This window comes from Plecotus auritus, assembly GCF_963455305.1.
Source record: "Plecotus auritus genome assembly, chromosome: 1".
Lineage (NCBI taxonomy): Eukaryota > Metazoa > Chordata > Mammalia > Chiroptera > Vespertilionidae > Plecotus > Plecotus auritus.
In genome coordinates this window covers 56044546-56067727 of record NC_137770.1, presented here as the reverse complement: position 1 = coordinate 56067727, position 23182 = coordinate 56044546, and the positions used below count along the sequence as shown (strand labels likewise).

The window sequence follows — 23182 nt, the reverse complement described above, 5'->3', positions numbered from 1 at the left end:
CATAGCAACCACCTAGGTGTTCAGAAATATTTAATATCAGTATCACTTTAAAATGTGATACCAGGAGAAAAGCATTGCTGAGTAGTCAAAGTCTTTTGAATTCTAATTTTTTAAATCCATTTTTACTATATTAGGTTTTGAAAAAATTGTTTGATTTTAACAAAATGTGTTACGTTCCTAAAGGTAGGAAGAGATACAGTAAGATCAGTTTTTAGTTAACAGAAGTTTTCAAGTGGGCTTATGTTCTGTGATTTTTATTTCTAAAAATTGGGTATATGGGTAGAGGTAACAGAGGAAAATGTTTTATAAGAATAGTAAAATGACGTATTACAACTATTTTATATCTTGATGAGGAAAAGGCAATCCTGCCCTGTTACAGGGCTGTTTTCAGTAGAATCTGAGTACTCTTTAATTAAATAGTATAATATAACACGTTAACAATCTTTTTAATATCTGATTTTGTCTTCTAGGCCTTCCTTATAGTTTCCCATGTCTCAATGGACTCCTGAATATAGCAAGCTCTATACCTTAGAAGTGGATATGAAGAGTGAGATTCCTTCTGATGCACCAAAGACACAGGAGAGTCTGAAAGGGATCCTCTTGCATCCAGAGCCCATTGGGGCAGCCAAAAGTTTTCCTGCAGGAGTTGAGATGATTAATAGTAAAGTGGGGAATGAATTCTCTCATTTGTGTGATGATTCTCAAAAACAAGAGAAGGACATGAATGGTAACCAACAAGAGCAAGAAAAAAGTGTTGTGAGAAAAAAACGCAAAAGCCAGCAGGCTGGCCCTTCATACATGCAAAATTGTGTTAAAGAAAACCAGGGAGTATTAGGATTGAGGCAACACCTAGAAGCACCAAGTGATAAAGACAATGATTCCTCTTTTAGTGATTGTCTTTCTTCTCCTTCATCTAGTCTGCATTTTGGAGATTCTGATACTGTGACTTCAGATGAGGATAAAGGACTCTCTGTAAGACATTCCCAGTCAATTTTGAATGCTAAAAGTAGAACTCATAGCGCACGGTCCCAAAAGTGGCCTCCCACTGAGACAGAGTCTGTTTCAGGATTGTTAATGAAAAGACCCTGTTTTCATAGCAGTTCATTAAGGAGACTTCCATGCAGAAAGAGATTTGTAAAAAACAATTCCTCACAGAGGACACAGAAACAAAAAGAGAGGATATTGATGCAGAGGAAAAAACGAGAAGTGTTAGCCCGAAGAAAGTATGCATTGCTCCCCAGTTCTAGTAGTTCCAGTGAAAATGACCTCAGCAGTGAATCCTCTTCAAGCTCATCAACTGAAGGAGATGATTTGTTTGTTTCTACCAGTGAAAACCACCAAAACAATGCAGCTGTCCCCTCAGGTAAAAATGTTTCTTAAATTGAGTAAAACATGGAAGCTATTACATTGTATTTGTGCTTATTTTCTTCTACATTTTAGTGATTTCATTGTATTTAAATGTAGTATGAGGCTCTATTAACTTTTATTTTTAAGCCATATAAGTAAATTATCAACTATAGGATTAAACCATGACTCCAATTCTAAGTACAAAGTATGATTTTTTTAAAAATTGATTTTAGAGAGAAAGGTAGAGAAGGAGGGGGGGGGGGGGGAGAGAGAAGCATCAGTGTGAGAGTGAAACACCGATCAGTTGCTTCCCATACGCACCCTGACCAGAGATTGAACATGAGACCTGAGTATGTGCCCTGACCAGGAACTAAACCCTCGATTTTTCAGTGTACAGGTCCACTCTCCAACCAACTGAGGCACACTAGCCAGGGCTAGTATGTTTAACTTTTGTGAATACTTTTTCAGATAGCTGTGTGATGGATTCCTTTCACATTTAACCACAGTAAAAGCAATTCTAGTCACTAAAAAAGACAAGTTATTTTTCTTTTAAGTACTCTGTTCTTATTGGTTACTATTAACTTGTCATGTTCTTTATAACTGAAAAATAATTTCAGGTATTTGAGAGGTAACTTTTATTCTAATATTGGAACACAAACATTAATCCTGACATGCTCAGTAGAGCATATGACCAATCAGTTAAAATGGAATTTATAGAGGTTTAGCTCGAGTGTGCTCTCTCCCTCCCCTCAGTAATGTTATATTTAACTAGAATAAGTTTATGTACAGTCTCTGAAGTATGTGTTCCATGTATATCATTTTTACAGTTTGTTGTAATTTAAAAGAAGTTGATGAAAAGATCTTTAGGAGTAAAGTCTGAGCTGAGGGAAAAGGTTAATTTCTTGTGAACGTATAAGAAAATGGGGGGTAGGGAGAGCTTTTTAACGGGCTAAGATTATGGGTTTTGTTTGTTTGTATTTTTAAATTATAAGAGAAAGTTTATTTAGAAAGTTACAGAGCTAGTAGAAGTGAGCCGGCTGGGCTTGTGCAGCCTCAGGAAACAAGTTAAAGAGGCAGAAGAAGGGTCCTTGGAGCTCAGGAGAAAGGCAAAGGCATTGCACCTGGGGGGGAAGTAAAGGGAAATTCGACGTGTGCTCATAAGAGGGAGAGCACACCAGGTTATGGTTTTTAATACTGGCACAAAGTTTTCTCAGTCTTTGCCTGATGTCCTGCTTTTTAAAGGTAGAACCTGTTTTAATACTTTGCAAATATGCCATTACTCCCTCTTTTCTCTTTCATTGGTTCCTTCCTTTTCAAAGACTCCCTTTCCATACCCTGACCAGTAATTTTGTTTTTAATTTTACTCTTAGCCATGTTCAGTTCATTTTTTTTTAACCTACTCAAATACTTATTTTAAAAAGTTTATTGAGATCACACTACAGCTGGGAAAAGGTAACAGCAACCATTAAGAAAGAAAGAGGGAATTGAGAATGGGAATTGTCTTGCTTAATTGTCACATTTCAGATTTTTCTCATTTGGGTAGAATGTGAAGAGTGTGGGGAGAGGGAGCAGCAGAGCCCAGTTTCTACTTGAAATTAGTGAGGCAGGATGGTTGGTGATGTGATGTGAAGTTCCAAGGAGTTGATGTTTATAGGAGACATGAGAGTAGAGTAAATCTAGGTCAGTATCATTGTCTGTTTCTAGGGAGAAAGTAGTTCGTATATTCTCAGATATTCAAGATAAATAAAAACTCTGTTATTTATTTTTAAATCTTGTTTAATACTTATAGCATGTGGTGTTTTAATTACTTACTTGGAAGTATTACATTACTTAAATTACATTATTTTCAGACATTATCCTTAAATGCTTATCTCTGGAAATCCAAATCCAAAAGTTGAAACCAAGAACTCCTGATATTTTCTGGTTTCTAGATCAGTGTTTTGTATTAAAAAAAAAAATTATTTAATGACATTCAAATGGTGTAGAATTTTTAAAGTACCAAGAAATGATAAAATGAGAAAACTTTACCTCTTTTTCTTAGGTTCCAGTCTTATTACCCAGAAGTAAAGTTAGTTTCTTTTTGTTAATCCTCACCTGAGGATATTTTTCCATTTATTTTTAGAGAGAGTAGAAGGGAGAGAGAGAGAGAGAAACGTGGATGTGAGAGAGACACATTTAGTGGTTGCTTTGCACACACCCCGATCAGGGCCAGGGATTGAGCCTGCAACTGAGGTACATTTCTTGGCCAGAATCGAACCCAGGACCTTTCAGGCCGCAGGCTTGATGCTCTTTCCACTGAGCCAAACCGGAGAGGGCATACTAGCAGTTTATCTCCTGAAGTTATGCTTATAAATATCGGTATTAGAAAAACAGTGATTATTTAAGCAATAGAACAAAGAGTGTCTTAAGTGAGTTACTTATATAATCTTTAGTTACACAATCTCTCTGTTCATAAAAAATTATATAAATTGAGTTTTAATGCATTAGCTAGCTTTGTATCATTTATCATTGGAACTTCAAAACATTACATTTGTAGTTGACTTTGCTTAACTATATAAATGGTGTTTAATAATGTTAGGCTATTTTTTATAGGCTTTTAAAGAAACTTCATGTACACACATGCAGAAAAATCACTAATAGAGCTGATATATAAATGTAGATTTTTCTCCATTGTAGAATGGTAATGTCCTGTTGGTGAGTTAAAATAAGGGAAGTTTTTAAAAAAATTCATAGTGTTTTATTTATAAATATATGATTCCCTTTGTACTCCTTCCTTAAGCTGCATCGTGTACATGATTATGAAGCAAGAATTGAGAAGGTAATTTGGAGATTGAATCTAGAATATTATTTTAAATAGCCACTTGAGTGCTGCTATTTTGTTTTCTCTGCTTATAAGATATATTTATGCTGTTAAAAATATATCCTACCTCAGTACTAGTATGTTTCAGTATGTCTATGTGTGTAATCTTTAGAACTTTGAAACTACTTCAAAAATGTGCATATCTCATAATTGTTAAATCTTAATTATCCTATTTAATTGATAGTGATTTGCAAATATTTCAAAATATAAATATGATATTCTGAGATATTAAAAATTAACTTTCTCCAAATCAGAATATCTTCCATTACCTCTATGATTTATCATTGCCTGCTTTGTTCTTCTCTTTGGAGTACCAGAGAATATGTTGTAGAACCTTGTCATGCACTTGTACCTCCTCCAGGTACTGGCCAGCTTTTGTAGTAGTACAGATGTCTAATGATGTAGAGATGTATTAGAGATGAAATTCCAGGTTGCCAAGGAATAGTACCTTTGGTGAAGAAATGTAGACTGCATAAATTTCAGTGACAAGAGTATTGAACCATTTGTTGTCATTGTGGTAAGCAAGAGTCCAATGAGTTGAATAAAGAGGAATATAAAATATCAATGGATTACATACTAGTAGAAAATATAAAAAAGAGAGCTTGTTTACAAAAGCAGCAAGGAGAATAAAGTATATGAATAATCTTAATAGTATATTTGGCCTCTGAATAAAATTATTTAGCTTTATAAAGAGTTACCTTTATAATCAAACCAAACCCTACAGGTTTTCTAGAGATTTATAAAAGATGACTTTCGTAGATGACAAGAAATATTCTTGGATGAGAAAAATAAATATATATATTTTGTATATTTATATAGCATATATACATATATGTTTATATAAATGAATAAAGGAATGAATGTTAGACATGTCAGGACTTCATTATTGTTGCTTAATGCCACTCTAGTCCAAACCTCAGAATTTTTTCTATTCCCCTTGATTTTCTAATTGTGTATAATAATTAGGAAAACCTGAGTCTACCAGGTATCAAAGTAGAATTATTCTAGTCTTTTCAACTAATGGTGTTGGAACAATTGTACATTCATATGCAAGAAAGATGAATTTAGACCTTTTACAGTCATGTAAGACACAAAAGTTATGGATCATGGCCCACCGGTTTGGCTCAGTGGATAGAGCATTAGCCTTCTGACTGAAGGGTCCCAGGTTCAATTCCAGTCAAGGGCACATGCCCGGGGTTGTGGGCTCGATCCACAGTAGGGAGTGTGCAGGAGGCAGCCAATCCATGATTCTCTCTCGTCATTGATGTTTCTATCTCTCTCTCACTTTTTCTTCCACTCTCTTCCTCTCCCTATCTGAAACCAATAAAAATAGTTAAAATAATAAATAAATAAAAGAAACAGGAGTGACCTTCAGTTGGGTAGAAATTTTTTTAAATATGTTTTATTGATTTTTTACAGAGAGGAAGGGAGAGGGATACAGAGTTAGAAACATCGATGAGAGAGAAACATCAATCAGCTGCCTCCTGCACACCTCCCACCGGGGATGTGCCCGCAACCAAGGTACATGCCCTTGACCAGAATCAAACCTGGGACCTTTCAGTCTGCAGGCTGACGCTCCATCCACTGAGCCAAACCGGCTAGGGCTGGGTAGAAATTTTTTATTTTTATTTTTAAATATATTTCTGTATTGATTTCAGAGAGGAAGGGAGAGGTAGAGAGAGATAGAAACATCAATGATGAGAGAGAATCATTAATCAGCTGCCTCTTGCACGCCCCCTACTGGGGATTGAGCCTGCAACCCGGGCATGTGCCCTTGGCCAGAATCGAACCTGGGACCCATCAGTCCACAGGCTGATGCTTTATCCACTGAGCCAAACCCGCCAGGGCAGGGTAGAAATTTTTAAAATATGTCACCAAAAGCATGATTCATAAAAGGAATTGCTAATTCGGACTTCATCAAAATTAAAGACTGCTTTAACAATGCCATTAAGAAATAAAAAGACATGCTACTGATTGGGAAAAAATATAACTAGAATATCTGATAAAGGACTTGTATTTTTAATATATAAAGAACTCTAACAAATCAACAATAAAACCAAAGTCCAAATTAAACATAGGCAAAAGATTTGAATAGATATCATCAAAGTGGCTCTTAAGCACTTGAAGAAAAAATACTCAACATCATTAGTTATAGAAATCAAAGCCACAATGAGGTACCACTATATATTCACTAGAACAACTATAAATGTTGTGGAGAAACTTGGGCCCATATTTTCCTGGTGGCAATGTAAAATTGTATAGCCTCCTAGGAAAATAATTTGGCATTTCTTTAAAATGTTAAACATAAATTTACCATAGTATCTAGAAATTATATTTCTCAATAGTTACCCAAGAAAAATGAAAATACATGTATGTACTAAGATTTATAGACAAATGTTTACAGAAGCTTTTTTTGTAAAATAGCCAAAAGTGAAAGAAATCCAAGTGTCCAACAGAAGAATGGATAAATAAATTGTATATTCATGATAGAATAGTACTCTGTAATAAAAAAGAATGCACTATTGATACAACGTGAATAAATCTCAAAGTAAATAAACTGAGTATACATACAAAAGTGTATATAATGTGTGACTCCATTTCTATAGAACTCTTGAAGATACCAATCCATAATGACAGAAAATAGGTCAGTTATAGGGATATAGGGAGGGATGATGATTGATTGAAACAGGGCATGCAGGATTTTTTTAGCGTGTTGGAAATATTCTAAAACTGGAATGAGGTGGTTATGCTCTAAAAGTTTACTAAGATCAGTGAAATGTACACTTAAAATGTGTGTAGTTTTTAGCTTTCAATATTCATATAATGAGAAAATTCTTAATACAAACATGATTTGTAGTTTACAAGTTTACACTTTCTTAGTTGACCTTAACATTGACAGGTGATAGTAATGAATGAAGAGAGGAGAATCTCTAAATGAAGAGAGGAGAATCTCTATATATAAAAGCCTAAGCAACCATTAATGACCGAACAGCCGGTCGACCAGTCGCTATGACACACACTGACCACCAGGGGGTAGACACTCAATGCAGGAGCTGCCCCCTGGTAGTCAGTGCACTCCCACAGCCCCTCCCCCCGGCTGGCCAACCTCCCGTGGCCCCTTCCCTTGGCCAGCCGGCTCCCCCGATGGCCCCAATCAGGGGGCCAGCCAGCCAACCTCCCACAGTCCCTCCCCCTGGCTGGCCGGCCCCCCAACCGGCTGGCCAACCTCCTGGGGACCCTCCCCCCAGGTGGCCCCCCATAGGCCTCCGTTGCCGGCCAGGCCGAGGGACCTCCCTACCTGTGCACAAATTCATGCATCAGGCTTCTAGTGTTTAAATAAAGACATTCAGTACCAGATTTGTGAAAAATTAGAGCAAGAGAAGTAATGGAGCATAATTTTTTTTTTTACTGTTTTAATAATTTTTAAGTATACAGTTTAGTAGTGTTAAATGTATTCATTTTGTCATGAAACAGATCTCCAGAACTTTTTCATCTTGCAATCTGAAACTTAATACCCATTAAACAACTTTCTTTTCTCTCTTTCCCCCTCAGCTCTGGTAACCCATTCTACTTTCTTTCTCTATGGGTCTGTGGAATCATGCAGTTTTTTTGTGTTATTTTACTTAGCATAATGCGTTCACTTAGCATAATGTCCTGAAGGTTCATTCATGTTGCAGTATGTGATAGTATTTACTTCCTTTAAAAGAAAATATTTTTAATAGTTTATTGATGTTCAGAAAGCGAGGTAAGGAGAGAGAGAAACATTGATGTGAGAACATAACATCCATCGGTTGCCTACTTCATGCCCCCCTGCTGAGTATCGAGCCTGCAACTTGGGCATGTTCTCTGATGGGCATCGAACTGGCAACTTCTCTTTTTTTTCTTTTCTTTTTTTTTTTTTTTTATATATTTTACTGATTTTTTTTACAGAGAGGAAGGGAGAGGGATAGAGAGATGGAAACATCAATGAGAGAGAAGCATTGATCAGCTGCCTCCTGCACACCCCCTACTGGGGATGTGCCCGCAACCAAGGTACATGCCCTTGACCGGAATCGAACCCGGGACCCTTCAGTCCCCAGGCCGACGCTCTATCCACTGAGCCAAACCGGCTAGGGCGAACCGGCAACTTTTCAATGCAAGTATGATGCCCAGGATGATGCCCAACCAACTGAGCCATACCTGCCAGGGCATATTTCCTTCCTTTTTAAGGTCAGATGATATTCTATTCTATGTCTGTACCACATTTTGTTTATCCATTCATCCACCGATGGACATTTGGGTTGCTTTCACCTCTTGGTTATGGGATTTTTAAATTATGAAACTAATGCCTCACAAAAGCTGTTTTAAAAATATTGTATTAGCCCTGACCGGTTTGGCTCAGAGGATAGAGCGTCGGCCTGCGGTCTGAAAGGTCCCAGGTTCGATTCCGATCAAGGGCATGTACCTTGGTTGCGGGCACATCCCCGGTGGAAGGTGTGCAGGAGGCAGCTGATTGATGTTTCTAACTCTATCCCTCTCCCTTCCTCTCTGTAAAAAATCAATAAAATATATTAAAAAAAAATATTGTATTACCCTAACACAAGAATCTAGGTCAAAGGGGATTAATAGATGGCTTCAAAATGTAACCTAAAACATATAAGAATATTTATGAGAGGTATCAAAATTTAATGGGGGAAAGGAAGGATTTTTTTTTAAGAAATGGTTTGGTAATGGCGGGGAGGGTCAGGGCCAGTTGTATTTGTAATCTTATACTATAAACAAAAATTAGTTCTAGATGAAATAATTAAGGAAACACCTTGAACCAAATATAGTATGTATCCATCCTCCAAATAAGGAAGCACTTTCCAAACAGAATAATTTAGAAAAAAAAAACCAAGAAAAAAACAAGTACAAAAATGATACATTTCATATCATATAAGACTCAAACTAATATGTGTTTTTCTTAAAAGAATGCTATATCACAGAAAATTACACCTTGGAGAAAATGTATAGCAAATGTATTTTTATTTTAGGGAGTAAAGGATAAATATAGAATGTGAATACCTTTTATAATATCTTAAAATCAGTTCTTTAGATATAACAGTGTTGATATCTCTATGTAATATACAAATTCATATGGAGACCACTAAAATTTTGTAGAGAACAAACAAAAGTTATAAAAGAGGAAATAAATGTGAAGACATACAGATCAAGAGAATATGTACTACTGTTTTTATGAGTGTTTAGCTGTTTTTAAAAAGCCTTTCATTTTGACAGATAAGATTTTTACTTTTGTAATGAATTTTATAGTCAAAGTCAAAATAAAAGTTTTTGTACATCAATTAGCAAGATGGCAGATGCCCTTTAAATGTTTTTTTTTCTTTTCGTTTTGTTTCCAGGAAGTATTGATGAAGATGTTGTGGTGATAGAAGCTTCCTCCACTCCCCAAGTTGCTGCCAATGAAGAAATTAATGTTACCTCAACTGATAGTGAAGTGGAGATTGTAACAGTTGGAGAAAGCTATCGGTAAGATTTTAATTGCTAGTTTGTATATTTGAAATTTTAAGTAGAAGTATTTAAACATTTATACTGCAGATATTTGTATCTTTTACCATTTTTTTTAGAGACCTAGTTTGAGTATGTATATACCAGATTAGTGCTTTTCTTTTTTTTTAAATATGTTTTTATTTATTTTTTAGAGAGAGAGGAAGGGAGAGGGATAGAGAGAAAGAAACATTGATGAGAGAGAAACATCATCAATCGGCTACCTCTTGCACGCCCCTGACGGGATTGAGCCCACAACCCGGGCATGTGCCCTAACCAGGAATCGAACTGTTTACCTCTTGGTTCCTGGGTCAACGCTCAACCACTGAGCTACATTGGCGGGACAGATTAGTGGTTTTCACACCAGGCTACATTAGGCTCACCTGGGAGGTTATAGAATAAAGATATGTTGTTGCCTGGATTGTGTCCCAGACTAACTGAACCAGAATATTAGGGGTCAGTATTTTTGAAGCATCCCAAGTATACAGTGAAAGTTAAGAGTCAGTACTCTAGAAAAACAGTAATTTTACTTAGTGTTTTAGAAAATAGAGTTTGTTTTATGATTCAAAGAGTTCATGAACTCCTTTGAAATCTAGATGTTAATAATAAGTATTGGGGATGATACTAAAATTAAAAGTGAAGAAAAATATTAAGGAATATTGATAAAATATTTCTTTTTGATATTAACCTACTTGTTTCAAGATCTCATTGATACCAATAAAATTTGTGCTGTTCTATTAGGTCAACCTAGTATAAAATATTTTATGACCCTGGCTGGTGTGGGTCAGTGGTTAGAGTGTCGACCTGCCCACCTTAGGGTCGCAGATTTCAATTCCCAGTCAAGGGCATGTACCTGTGGTTGCAGGTTTGGTCTCCAGCCCTGGTCAGGACTCATGCGGGAAGCAACCAATCGATGTCTCCCTCACTTCGATTTTCTCTCCCTCTCTCTGTCTCTTTCCCCCTCTCCCTCTCTCTCCCTCTCACCTACCTTCCTTCTCTCACTCTCCCTGCCTCTCTCCCTCCCTTCTGTTCTATCTAAAATCAATGGCAAAATATCCTCAGGTGAAGATTAACAAAAAAAACACAACACATTTTTTTGTCCTCCACTCAGTGATTTTATCTACGCTCTACTAATAAGTGAATGAAAAATTCTTACTTGTTTTGATAAATAACTGGAAATGACATTGCCCTTTTGAGAATCGCTCCCCTCCAAAATAAAAAAAAAAAGGAGGAAAACCCTAATACTATATTATACACTGTATTCATCTTGTGCTTTTTAGGTGATTACAAATATTGGTAAGAGAAGCGGTGAAGTGTTTCTGTCTTCCATTTGATACACCAAATTTATGGATGAATCTTAATTTTTGTGTTAGAATGATTTTAGAAATACATTTGCTCATTGTATTTTAATTCATGTTATTATTGATTAAAAAGAAAATATTCTTATTTTGAAAGCTTGTTAAAAGCATACTTAGGTCCTAGACAGTTTGGCTTAGTGGATAGGGCGTCAGCCCGTGGATTGAAGGGTCTCAGGTTTGATTCCAGTCAAGGGCACATACCTTGGTTGCAGGCTCTATCCTGGCCCCGGTCAGGGCCCGTGCGGGAGTTAACCAATCAATGTTCTCTTTCAAATCAATGTTTCTCTCTCTCTCTGTCTCTCCCTTTCCCTTCCACTCACTCTAAAATATTAATGGGAAAATATCCTCGGGTAAGGATTAACAACAACAATAACAAAAGCATACTTAGAATGTGCTTTTTCACTAGCCACTTTCCCATTGGAGTGTCACTTCTAATGGCATGGAAGAGACCACTGTATAATATATATCCCTGTTTGTTTTAAGTTCTAAATGATTTCCCAGACTCTGAGGAAAGTTGATACTCCATGGTATATGCCATTGTTATCCTGTTGACTGTGCATAGCGCTTTTTTTTTTTTTTTAATCCAAAATGTGTTTATTGGGATGGTTTTCCACTCATCTTGATTTGAGGTGCTTTTAGTGCTGCTTCCTTCTGAAGGAGCATCCTTCTGTAAGCCTTGCTTTTCCTCCTGTTGGCTGACAGAGAACAGTGGAGCAACCAACACACATGACTAAAGACGGTGGTGATTTTATAGCATCCTGGGCATTTTACATCCATGAAGTAGGAATTGGGGCTCTGCACCAGGCACTTCTTCTTGTGTTTCCTCTTCTCCTCTTCCAGAGAGGGATGGAGGAGATCCTTAGCGAGAGGCATATTGTCGTGGGGAGGTCGTCACACGCCGGAAAAAAGCCATAGCGCTTATTATAACACTGAGTTTTTATGAACAACAAGGATTGCTAAAATTACAGACCTGTTTTTCCTTTTTTTAAATATATTTTATTGATTTTACAGAGAGAGAGAGAGAGAACCATTGATGAGAGAGAAACATCAATCAGCTGCCTCCTGCACACCCCCTACTGGGGATGTGCCCGCAACCAAGGTACATGCCCTTGACCGGAATCAAACCTAGGACCTTTCATTCCGCAGGCCGACGCTCTATCCAGTGAGCCAAACCGGTCAGGGCTGCCCTTTCTCTTTAAGATAATGCATCTGTGTTTCAGATTTTTTTGTGTCAGGATTTAATAGTTGCCACACGCATCAACTGTCCATATATCAATTTTTTTGTTGATGCTCCACTCAGCATAATATTTGAGTTAAGGCATCCTATGTAGCTTTCACAAGAGTATTGCAAAGTGGACCTGGAACTTTCTACAGCTGTTAACAGCTTCCCAGAAATAAACTTCACAGTCTCATTAGAATCTTGGTTTTTTATGAGTTTTGAATGGTAATCTCTCCTCATCCAAAACCATTTCATCCTGAGACAGTTGTTTACTGTCATGTTTCAGTCCATATAGTTCTTGGAATGTGCTTTCCTATTTATTTATTTTATTTTTACTTTTACTGGTTTCAGAGAGGAAGGGAGAGGGAGAGAGAGATAGAAACATCAATGATGAGGGCGGATCATTCAGTTGCTGCCTCCTGCACGCCCCACACTAGGGATCAAGCCCATAACCAGGGCATGTGCCCTGATTGGGATTTGAACCTTGATCTCCTGGTTCATAGGATAGCATTCAACCACTGAGCCACGCTGGCTGGGCTTCTTTTTGTTAATCCTCGTTCGAGGATATTTTTCCATTGATTTTTAGAGAGTGGAAGGGAGAGAGAGACAGAGAGAGAGAAACACCGTTATGAAAGAGACACACCCATTGGTTGCCTCCCAAACAAGCCACAACCAGGGCCAGGGCCCTGGAGCTTGCAGTCGAGGTATGTGCCCTTGACTGGAATTGAACCCAGGACCCTTCAGTCTGCAGACTGATTCTCTATCCACTGAGCCAAACTGGCTAGGGCTGTGCTGTCCTTTTTTCACTGTGTCTCAGGAATTAATCTTCATACTCCTGTTACTGCATTTGAACCTTTTCTAAACTCTTGAATTCTTTTCTGAATGGTTGATTTTTCACCCCTGATGAACTGAATATTAATGAATCTGGCTCACTCTTTGCATGCATGGTGACAATAAGCCTATAAGCAGTTTTACATGCAGCTTGGGCAGAAGAAAACACCAACTGCATAAGCCCCACCTTCCTAAAACATGTACTGTTTTATCCCTCTGTACCCTCAGTCATTCAGATCATTACAATGAATCCTTAAAAATATTTTTAATGAAATGTATACAGGTAAGAAATTTAGGTACACATTTACAGCACCGTACATATGATTAAAAGATGATAAAAGTTAGGTGTTGAGGGTTTGTGGATTATATACTTTAAAAGCACAAAGCAGTTGAAACAAGTGATGTTTCTTAAGGCTACAAATTGCAGATCTTCCTCCAGTTACAGTGGGGGGTTGCATCCCAATAAACCCATTGAATGTTGAAAATACCGTAAGTTGAAAATGCATTTAAATAATATTAAATACCAATTCTATCTCAAAACCAATCAAGAAAAGAAAAAAAAGAAAGTGCATTTAATGCAGCTAACCTACTAAACATTATAAGTTAGCCTGGCCTACCTTAAATGTACTTAGAACACATTGCCTAAACTTGGGCAAAATCATCAATGAATACACGCTGAATACACTGTAGAGTATCCGTTGTTTATCCTCATAGTCAAGTGGCTAATTAGGAGCTGCGGCTTGCTGCCATTGCCCAGCATCACAAGAGAGTATCATACCACATATTGCTAGCCCAGGAAAAGATAAAAATTCAGTGTATGTAGTACAGTTTCTACTGAAAGCATCTTGCTTTCAAACCATTGCAAAGTCGAAAAATCCTAAATCGAACCATTAAGTCAAGGACTATCTGTAGTAAACTAGCTGCAACTATCCTTACCCTTTCTGATCCCAGGAAATTTCTCTAGTGTCTTGAATCTCTTTTAGATCAGTACCAGAAACTTACTGGTAGCTTGGTTTATGACTCCCCAACTGTTCTGGTGTTGATATTTTTGTTACTTTACCTATTGTGAATAAATTTAGGTATTTACATAAAATGTAAATAATTGATTGTAACCTGGGTGAATATTCACACTAACTATTGAAAAGAGCATTATTCTTGAAACTGTATCCTATATTTTACACCAGTGATTGGTGTAAAATGATAACATATCATTTCTCATATTCTTAGGTAGTTGGTTGGTGAATATTTCATTCAGAAAATATTTATTGAGTGCCAGACAGACATTGTGCTAGTCATAACTTTGAATTCTGTGACCATTATTTCTTTGGAAAAGTCTTATATGAAGTATTTCCCAACTTACTCTGTAAAGAAAGGCTTATTATTTCTTGGTAACTAAAGTTTTGTGTGGGTTTTTTTTTTTATGTTTACTAATTTAATATTGATATCATTTAAGGTCTCGTTCAACCCTTGGACACTCCAGATCTCATTGGAGCCAAGGTTCAAGTTCTCATACAAGTCGACCACAGGAGCCACGGAACCGCAGTAGGATTTCTACTGTGATACAGCCCTTGAGGCAGAATGCAGCAGAAGTTGTGGACCTTACTGTTGATGAAGATGGTAAGGTGGAGTAGTAACAGTGTAGAATTATGAAGAAAATTTGATAAAATGAAATATCTTACTGTGCTATTAAACTACAGAGAAGTTTTCAGATTTTTCAATCTTATTTTTCAATTTGCAGTAATAACCTTGGTTATAATATAGTAATTGTGTCTAAAATTTTTTCTGGTTATTGTTTTATTGCTTGGTAGTTATTTTCTTAGACAAAAATATTTATTTTACAAGTGATAGGGAGAGGGAGAGGGAGATAGATGTTATTGAGAAGCTTCAATTGGCAGAGTGAGAGAGAGAGAGAGAGAGGAAGGGAGCGAGGGAGGGAGAGAGAAACATAGATATGATTGAGAAGCTTCAGTTGGCTGCCGCCTATATGCGCTCGACTGGGAATGTAAACTCGCAACCTAGGCATGTGCCCTGATCAGGAATCAGACCTGCAACCTTTCAGTGTATGGGATGACATTCAACCTAGCCACTTTGGACTGACAAGGGCAGAAATGACACTTTTTAATTATGGATAACAGTAAAGCGCTATAACTGAATTCAAGTGGTTAATACTGGTTATTTATAATGTCATTTTCTTTTAAAAGTATGTTATTCTTTAATGTAATATAGTATGTGCCTTTTGTGCTACTTAGTTTTAGTGTTTAGTTTTGGTTTATAACTGCTCCGAGGAAGCAAAGCTAGAATTGGTAAACAGGGATTAGGGAAAGTGGTAGCATGTTTGAATATATGACTACATATATGAATTTTCCTACATGTTAAGAATTATCTTCAGATATTACTGGTTTCATCTTACAAGGAAGTGGTCAGTCATAATTTTTTTAGTTAAATTTTTTTTAACTTTGGGGGTTAGCTATAAATTGGAAAAAAGACACATTAAATAGGTAGAAATAGAGGCCTTGGGCAATCAATCAGTTCTTAGATGGGCTGTTTGCAGTTTGGGTGATCATAGTTTATAGATTGCTAGTACTTTGGAATTAAGATGCTTATGAAGAGATAATTTATTTCTATAGCCTGCATTCATTCAACAGTGCCTTGGTTTTTATTTTGAAGCATTATAAATTACCTGTAAGTCAGAGTTAATATAATAGGGATTAATTAAAGGTTAATTGGAGTTAGTTAAATATAGGATGACTAGTATGTTTAGTATTATGTGACACCTATTATCCAGTAAGTAGGAAAAGGTGACAGAGAAGCCTTTTAACCCATTAGAATTAGTCTAACCAGACTACTTCAACTACGTTAATAGTATTTCAGTGATCAGTAGATGCCCTCTTCTCCCAACTAGTTTCTTTTAGTGGAAAGCCTCTCTCTTATTAAAAATAAACCAAAAACTTAACTATATCAATTAGACCAGTGATTCTTAACTGGCTGTCATTTTGTGTCCCTGGAGACATTTTTCAATATCTACAGACGTTTTTGGTTCTCACGGTTGGGAGGAGAGTGCTAATGACATGTAATGTTTAGAGGCCAGGGGTGCTGCTAAACATACTGTACAGGACAGCCACCCTCATCCCCAATCCCACACCCAACAAAGAATTGTCCAGCTCAAAATGTCAGTACTGCCAAGGTTGAGAAACTGTTAAAAAGCATTTGCAAATAAACATAGGTTCCTCCCTTCACTTTTTAGTTACAAGCAAATGCATTTGTTTAAGCAACCAGAGTGCAATGTTCCATATAGACCAAGCAGGTACTATTTGTGTTTCAGGAATCTGCATTCCACACTGCATTATATAAAATAGTTGTCTTCTCATTCTACATCACATTAAGAGAGTCCCTCTTTTTAAGATCTAATTGTTACTGTATAGTCATAACAATTAGATTCTCTATTTTTAAACAACCATTTTATAATCAGTTTAAAATATAAATCATTCATAAGTTAAAATCTGCTTGAAATTTCTTTTATATTCCACTACAAAAATTTTAAATTTTTTAAAAAAGTACTGCTGAATATTTACAAAAATGTTTTGAAAAACATACAAAAATACATGTAAGAAGAGATTAAAATATATTAAACATCATAGATAATGTTAATTATGTGATTCCTATATGTAAAACATACAAGATGATGTTTAGTAAATTATTGGTATATGTAAAGCATCCTACAAGGTGCTTTATATGTGTGATCTCAGTTCATCCTAGCATTAGTTCTATGAAGAAAGTTCTGTGAAGAATACTTTCCTAATTCTATAGGTGAGAAAATGAAAAGTGGTTATGTAACTTATCCAGGATCATACTGTCAGTGGTGAAATCAGACTTACTTTCCAAGCATCTGATTCTGGAATCAATACTGTAAAGGGGAAAGTACTCTACACCTTCTGACAGCTTATAATAATTATGTATGAACACAGCAGAGAGATTTTTACTTTCATTATCCTCTTTTTTTATGATAGATCAGAAAACTTATATAGTCATTATTTAAAAAAACTGTTAATCATCTGAATTATTGGAATATGTATTTGTTGGATTTTTACAAATGCAGTGATCATATGTTTGTAACAACATTTTAATGTTAACAGTTTAACTTCATGAAAGCTTTTTTTACTATATATTGTACTTCCTACAGAGTTCATATTATTAAAGTTTGCTTTAACGTTTATCATAAAAATGTTAGCTTGGATTAAAATATAGCCCATTACCTAATTTGTATTGAAATGCTGACTAAACATTTTATATTTTGTAGAACCTACTGTAGTACCAACCACTTCTGCGAGAATGGAATCACAAACCACAAGCGCTTCCACTAACAATTCCAATCCATCTACCTCTGAGCAGGCCTCTGATACTGCTTCAGCTGTCACTAGTAGCCAATCCTCCACAGTGTCAGAGACTTCAGCTACTCTTACAAGCAATAGTATGACTGGTACTTCTATAGGAGGTATGTAAAAATCAGGGGGAGGAGGGACTCTTTTTTTATTCCATTTGTTAGAAAAATGATTATTTTCAGATTTTAGCTGTATTTGCAAGAACATAGTCTTAGAGTCAACATCATATGTGAGCTAAGTAGTCTCAATTAGAATTAGACTATGATTTCATATTTGAGTTTGGTTGCTATATGTTGCCAAAGTATCATGGCTCAACTGAAAGAAATTGGGGAGAATTAAATGTCTGACACCAAAAATGTGAGCAACAAAAGAAAAAATAGGTAAGTTAAACTTCATCAAAATTGAAAATTTGTATACATCAAAGGACATCAAGAAAGTGAAAAGACAACTTACAGATGGGAGAAAAAAAACTTGAAAATCATACATTTGATAAGGGTCTAATATACAGAATATATAAAGAACTCACACAACTCACCAATAAAAAGAAAAACAACACTGTTTAAAATTGGGTGAAGGATAGCCCTAGCTTTTTGGCTTAGTGGATAGAGCATCAGCCTGTGGACTAAAGGGCCCTGGGTTCCATTCTGGTCAATGGCACATGCCTGGGTTGGGGGTTCTATCCCCAGTAGAAGGCGTGCAGGAGGCAGCCAATGAATGATTCTCTCTCATCATTGATGTTTCTCATTGATGTTTCTCTCTCTCCCTTTCTCTCTGAAGCCAAGAAAAATACATACATACATACATACATACATCTATACTAATAAAAGGGTAATATGCTAATTAGACCGGGAGACCTTCCGGACGTCCTTCTGGACAAAGCCATGGTGGCAGGGCTGAGGCAGAGGCAGTTAGGGGTGATCAGGCCAGCAGGGGGGGCAGTTTGGGGTGATCAGGCTGGAAGGGGGATCAGTTGGGGGCCATCAGGCTGGCAGGCAGGTTAGCAGTTAGGAGCCAGCAGTCCTGGATTGTGAGAGGAATGTCCAACTGCCATTTTAGGCCAGATCCCACAGGGGAGTCAGACATACCCCGAGGGGTCCCAGATTGGAGAGGGTGCAGGCCGGACTGAGGGACACCCCCCTCCCCTCCTCCCCGCAGTGCACGAATTTCGTGCACTGGGCCACTAGTAAATAAATAAATAGGTGAAGGATTTGTATAGATATTTTTCCATAGAAGATATACAAATGACCAAGAACTACATGAAAACATCATTAGCTAGTAGAGAAATACAAATCAAAATCACAGTGAATTACCACTTTACACCCAATAGGATGTCTATACTTAAAGAAACAAAACAATAAATCATACAATAACGAGTGTGGAGTAGAATGTGGAGAAATTGGAACCCTTATGAATAATCTGGTGGGAATGTAAAATGGCACAGCCATTGTGAAAATACTTTGATAGTTCCTCAAAAAGTTAAATATAGCTTCCGATCAAGATGGTGGAGTAGATAAATGTGGTACTTATATCCTTCCACAACCACGTTAAAATGACATCTAAACTGCAGAACAACCACCATTCAGAACTGTCTGAAATCTAGCTGAACAGAAGTCCTATAACTGAGAGAAAGCCATATCAAGACTGGTAGGAAGGACAGAGACATGGAATGAGGTAGTCCCATATTCACAGGTGATGGTTAAAAATTGGGAGGGATATGTCAGCTATAGAGGTCCTTCGTAGGAGTGAAGGGCCCCAACCCAGGCCTCTCAGCCCAGGGTTTCAGTCTTGGGAAGAGAAGTCCCCAAACTTGTGGCTGTGAAAACCGCCAGGGATAGTGCCTGAGTACCATGGGAGAGTTGCTGGAGACTGAGGTGTTCCTCTTTTAAGGGCATGCACAGGGCCTTACTCAGACTCACTAGCTATAACCTCCAGCATTGGGGCAGCAGCTCAAAAGGCACCAGGGACATGGGGAGGAACTGAATTGTCTGGCTTTGAGGCAAGGGTTGGAGGGACAGCTTTCTCCCAGATAGAAGTGCTGGCTGATTCCGTCATTCCTTTGCTGAGCCCTATCCCCACAGAACCAGATTGTGGATGCTATATCTGAGTTTATCAACCTGACTCACACTATTCACCCTACGCTGGTGATTCCCTGAGATCCCCTCCCACCCAAGAGAATGCCCAACCCAAATTTTGGGTACACTCAAGCCCTTTTCAGTGACTTTTCCATAAACCTAACCTAACCTGGTGAAGGAAATAGACATACAAGTCCAAGAAGCACAGAGAATTCCAAACGATGAACCCAAAGAGGCCACACCAAGACATATAATTAAAATGGCAAAGATTAAATTCAAAGAGAATTTTAAGAGCAGCAAGAGGAAAGCACTTTGTTACCTACAAGTGAGATCCCATAAAACTCAGCTGATTTCTCAACACAAACTTTGCAGGCCTGAGGGGATTTGTAAGAAATATTAAAAGTGATGAAAAACAAGGACCTACAACCAAGATTACCAGCAAAGCTATCATTTAGAACAATAAAAGGTAATATGCTAATTAGACCAGACATCCTTTCGCAGCAGGCGGGGGGGGTGGGGGGGGAGGGACCTAGGCAGAGGTGGGGCCTGGGGCCAAGGCCCTTGCACGAATTTCAGGCCTCTAGTTTAGAATAGAAAACTTCCCAGACAAGATAAAGCTAAAGAAGTTCATCCGCACCAAAATAAGACCCTTACATATGCTGTGTATGGGAGATTTACTTCAGATTGAAAGACACACACAGAGACTAACAGTAAGGGATGGAAAAAGGTAGTCTTCATTAAAAAAAAAAAAAGGTAGTCTAATAACACTTATACTAGACAAAATATATTCTAAAACAAAGGCTATATAACAAGAGAGAAAGAAGGACCCAGCAATTCCACTTCTGGGTATTTCTCTGAAGAAATCCAAAACATTAAATTGAAAGGCATGTACATCCTTATGTTCATTGCAGCATTTGTTACAATAATCAAGATACGGAAGCAACCTAAGAGTTCATGTATAGTTGAGTGGGTAAAGAAGAAGTGTGTGTGTGTGTGTGTGTAAAATGGAATATGACTCAGCTGTAAAAAAAAAAAAAAGAAATCTTGCTATCTGCAACAAATTGGATGGACCTAGGATGGGCATAATATCTGAGTGAAATAAGTCAGGAAGACAAATTTCAGGTGATTTCATTTATATGTACAATCTAAAAATTAAATGAACAAGCAGAATAGAAACTGACTCATAGATATAGAACATTTTGACAGTTGCCAGATGGGAGAGGCTTGGGGTATGATGAAAGAGATGAAAGGATTAAGAAGTACTAAGTGGTAGTTACAGAATAGTCATGAGGATGTAAAATATAGCATAGGGAATATAGTCAGTAATATTGTCGTAACTATGTATGGTGTCAGATGGGTACTAGATTTATTTAGGTTATTATTTTGTAAGTTATATAAATGTCTAATCAATGGGTTGTACATCTGAAACTAATATAATGTACAATAACTGTAATTGAAAAATAAAAAGTTACTATTTTTAAAATATTGTTCAGATTATTACAGATGTTCCTCTTTTTTCCCCCATAGCTCCCCTCCACCCGGTTCCCACTCCACCCCATGCCCTCACTCCCCCTCCCCCACTGTCCACGTCCATAGGTGTAAGATTTTTGTCCAATCTTTTTCCGCACCCCCCCCACACCCCCTTCCACCCAAGAATTGTCTGTCTGCTCCCTTTCTATGCTCCTGATTCTATTACATTCATCAGTTTATTCTGTTCATCAGATTTTTTTTTTTTTTTTTTTAAAGAATATGTTTTTATTGATTTCAGGGAGGAAGGTAGAGGAAGAGAGAGATAGAAACATCAATGATGAGAAAGAATCACCGATCAGTGGCCTCCTGCACGCCTCCTCCTGGGGTAGAGCCTGCGACCGAGGCATATGCCCTTGACCGGAATCGAACCTGGGACCCTTCAGTCCGCAGGCTGATGCTCTCTATACACTGAGCCAAACCGGCCAGGACCAGATTTTTTATTCATTTGATTTTTAGATTCACTTGTTGATAGATATTTGTTGTCACTTGGTTGTTCATAATTTTTTATCTTTACCTTTTTCTTCTTCCTCTTCTTAAAGAATACACTTCAGCATTTCATTTAATACTGGTTTGGTGGTAATGAACTCCTTTAGCTTTTTCTTGTCTGTGAAGCTCTTTATCTAACCTTCAATTCTAAATGATAGCTTTACTGGGTAGAGTAATCTTGGTTGTAGGTTCTTGGCTATTCATCACTTTGAATATTTCTTGCCACTCCCTTCTGGCCTGCATAGTTTCTGTTGAGAAATCAGCTGACAGTCATATGGGTACTCCCTTGTAGGTAACTGTTTTTCTTTTGCTGCTTTTAATATTCTCTGTCTTTTGCCCTTAGTATTTTAATTATGATGTGTCTTGATGTGGTCCTCTTTGGATTTCTCTTGTTTGGAGTTTTCTGCGCTTCCTGGACTTGTAAGTCTATTTCTTTCCCCAGGTAGGGGAAGTTTTCAGTCATTATTTCTTCAAATAGGTTTTCAGTATCTTGCTCTCTCTCTTCTTCTGGCACCCCCATAATTTGGATGTTGGTATGCTTGAAGTTGTCCCAGAGGCTCCTTATACTATCTTCATATTTTTGGATTCATTTTTCTTTTTGCTTTTCCGGTTGGGTGTATTTTGCTTCTTCGTATTTCAACTCTTTGACTTGATTCTTGGGATCCTCTAGTCTGCTGTTGGATCTCTGTATATTATTCTTTATTTCAGAAGGTGTATGCTTAATTTCTGACTGGTCCTTTTTCTTTTTCTTTTTTTTTTTTTTTTTTTGGCATTCTCACTAAGATCCTTGAAGGTCTCACTAAGTTCCTCGGAAGTTTCTAGAAGATTCTTGAGTAACCTTATAACTGTGGTTTTGAACTCTATATCCAGTAGTTTGCTTCCCTCCATTTCTTCCCATCAGAAATGAAGAAATCTGGAATGTTAAATACTTTCAAGGTTAATAATCTTTGAGGCAAAGATTTGAACTCTATTCCTTTACTCCTCTCTCCTGATAGCTTTATGTACCCTTATTCTTATCTGGATTTTATGTGACAGAGTCCCAACTTTATTTCAAGATAGTCACAAATCTTTCATTTATTTATTCATTCATTCAAGACCTTTGTTCACCCAGGATTCACATTTAATCTCCTAAGTAGCAGCATTACAACCTGAATGGCCTTCTCATGATACCACTCTAATGATATTGATGACCACTTTTTGGATAGACTTCATGTTGTATTTCTCTGGACTAGGAGGACCTTGTTCTGGGCCAGATTGTTCCTCTGTTTAAATCTGATAGAAGCACATACAGATATTCAGGCTACTTTAGGGGACACTCAGTTCTTATGGCTTCAATTTATTCCATGACGCTATTGAACATCAGTCACCTATTTTCTTCACATCTTGTCCTAATTTTGCATTTTTAAAAAAATAATTCTTTACTGTTTAAAGTATTACATATGTTGCCTTTTTCCTCCATTGACCACTCCCTGGCCACTCTCAGCCCCCAGTATATGTCCTCACCCCCCCCCCCAGTATCTATGTCCATTGGTAATGTTTATATGCATGCATACAAGTCCTTTGGCTGATCTTACGCT

At 37.2% G+C, this 23182-nt stretch overlaps 1 protein-coding gene and 1 pseudogene across 10 annotated transcripts in view; one reads left to right on the top strand and one right to left on the bottom strand.

Annotated features, from left to right (window-relative positions):
• The window catches only part of RNF111 (ring finger protein 111), a 115122-nt gene that overhangs the window by 59422 nt on the left and 32518 nt on the right, over positions 1 to 23182 (top strand). For all 9 annotated transcript variants that reach the window (XM_080686568.1, XM_080686567.1, XM_080686563.1 and 6 more), the window contains 4 exons: positions 471 to 1363; positions 9586 to 9712; positions 14592 to 14755; positions 17436 to 17630. In XM_080686568.1, coding sequence (XP_080542694.1) covers positions 490 to 1363; positions 9586 to 9712; positions 14592 to 14755; positions 17436 to 17630 — 1360 coding nt within the window. In that variant the 5' untranslated portion in view covers positions 471 to 489. The remainder of the gene's footprint in view (positions 1 to 470; positions 1364 to 9585; positions 9713 to 14591; positions 14756 to 17435; positions 17631 to 23182) is intronic.
• LOC308247988 (small ribosomal subunit protein eS27-like) lies at positions 11724 to 11961 on the bottom strand (annotated as a pseudogene). The gene has a single exon. The product of its transcript is annotated as a small ribosomal subunit protein eS27-like (transcript).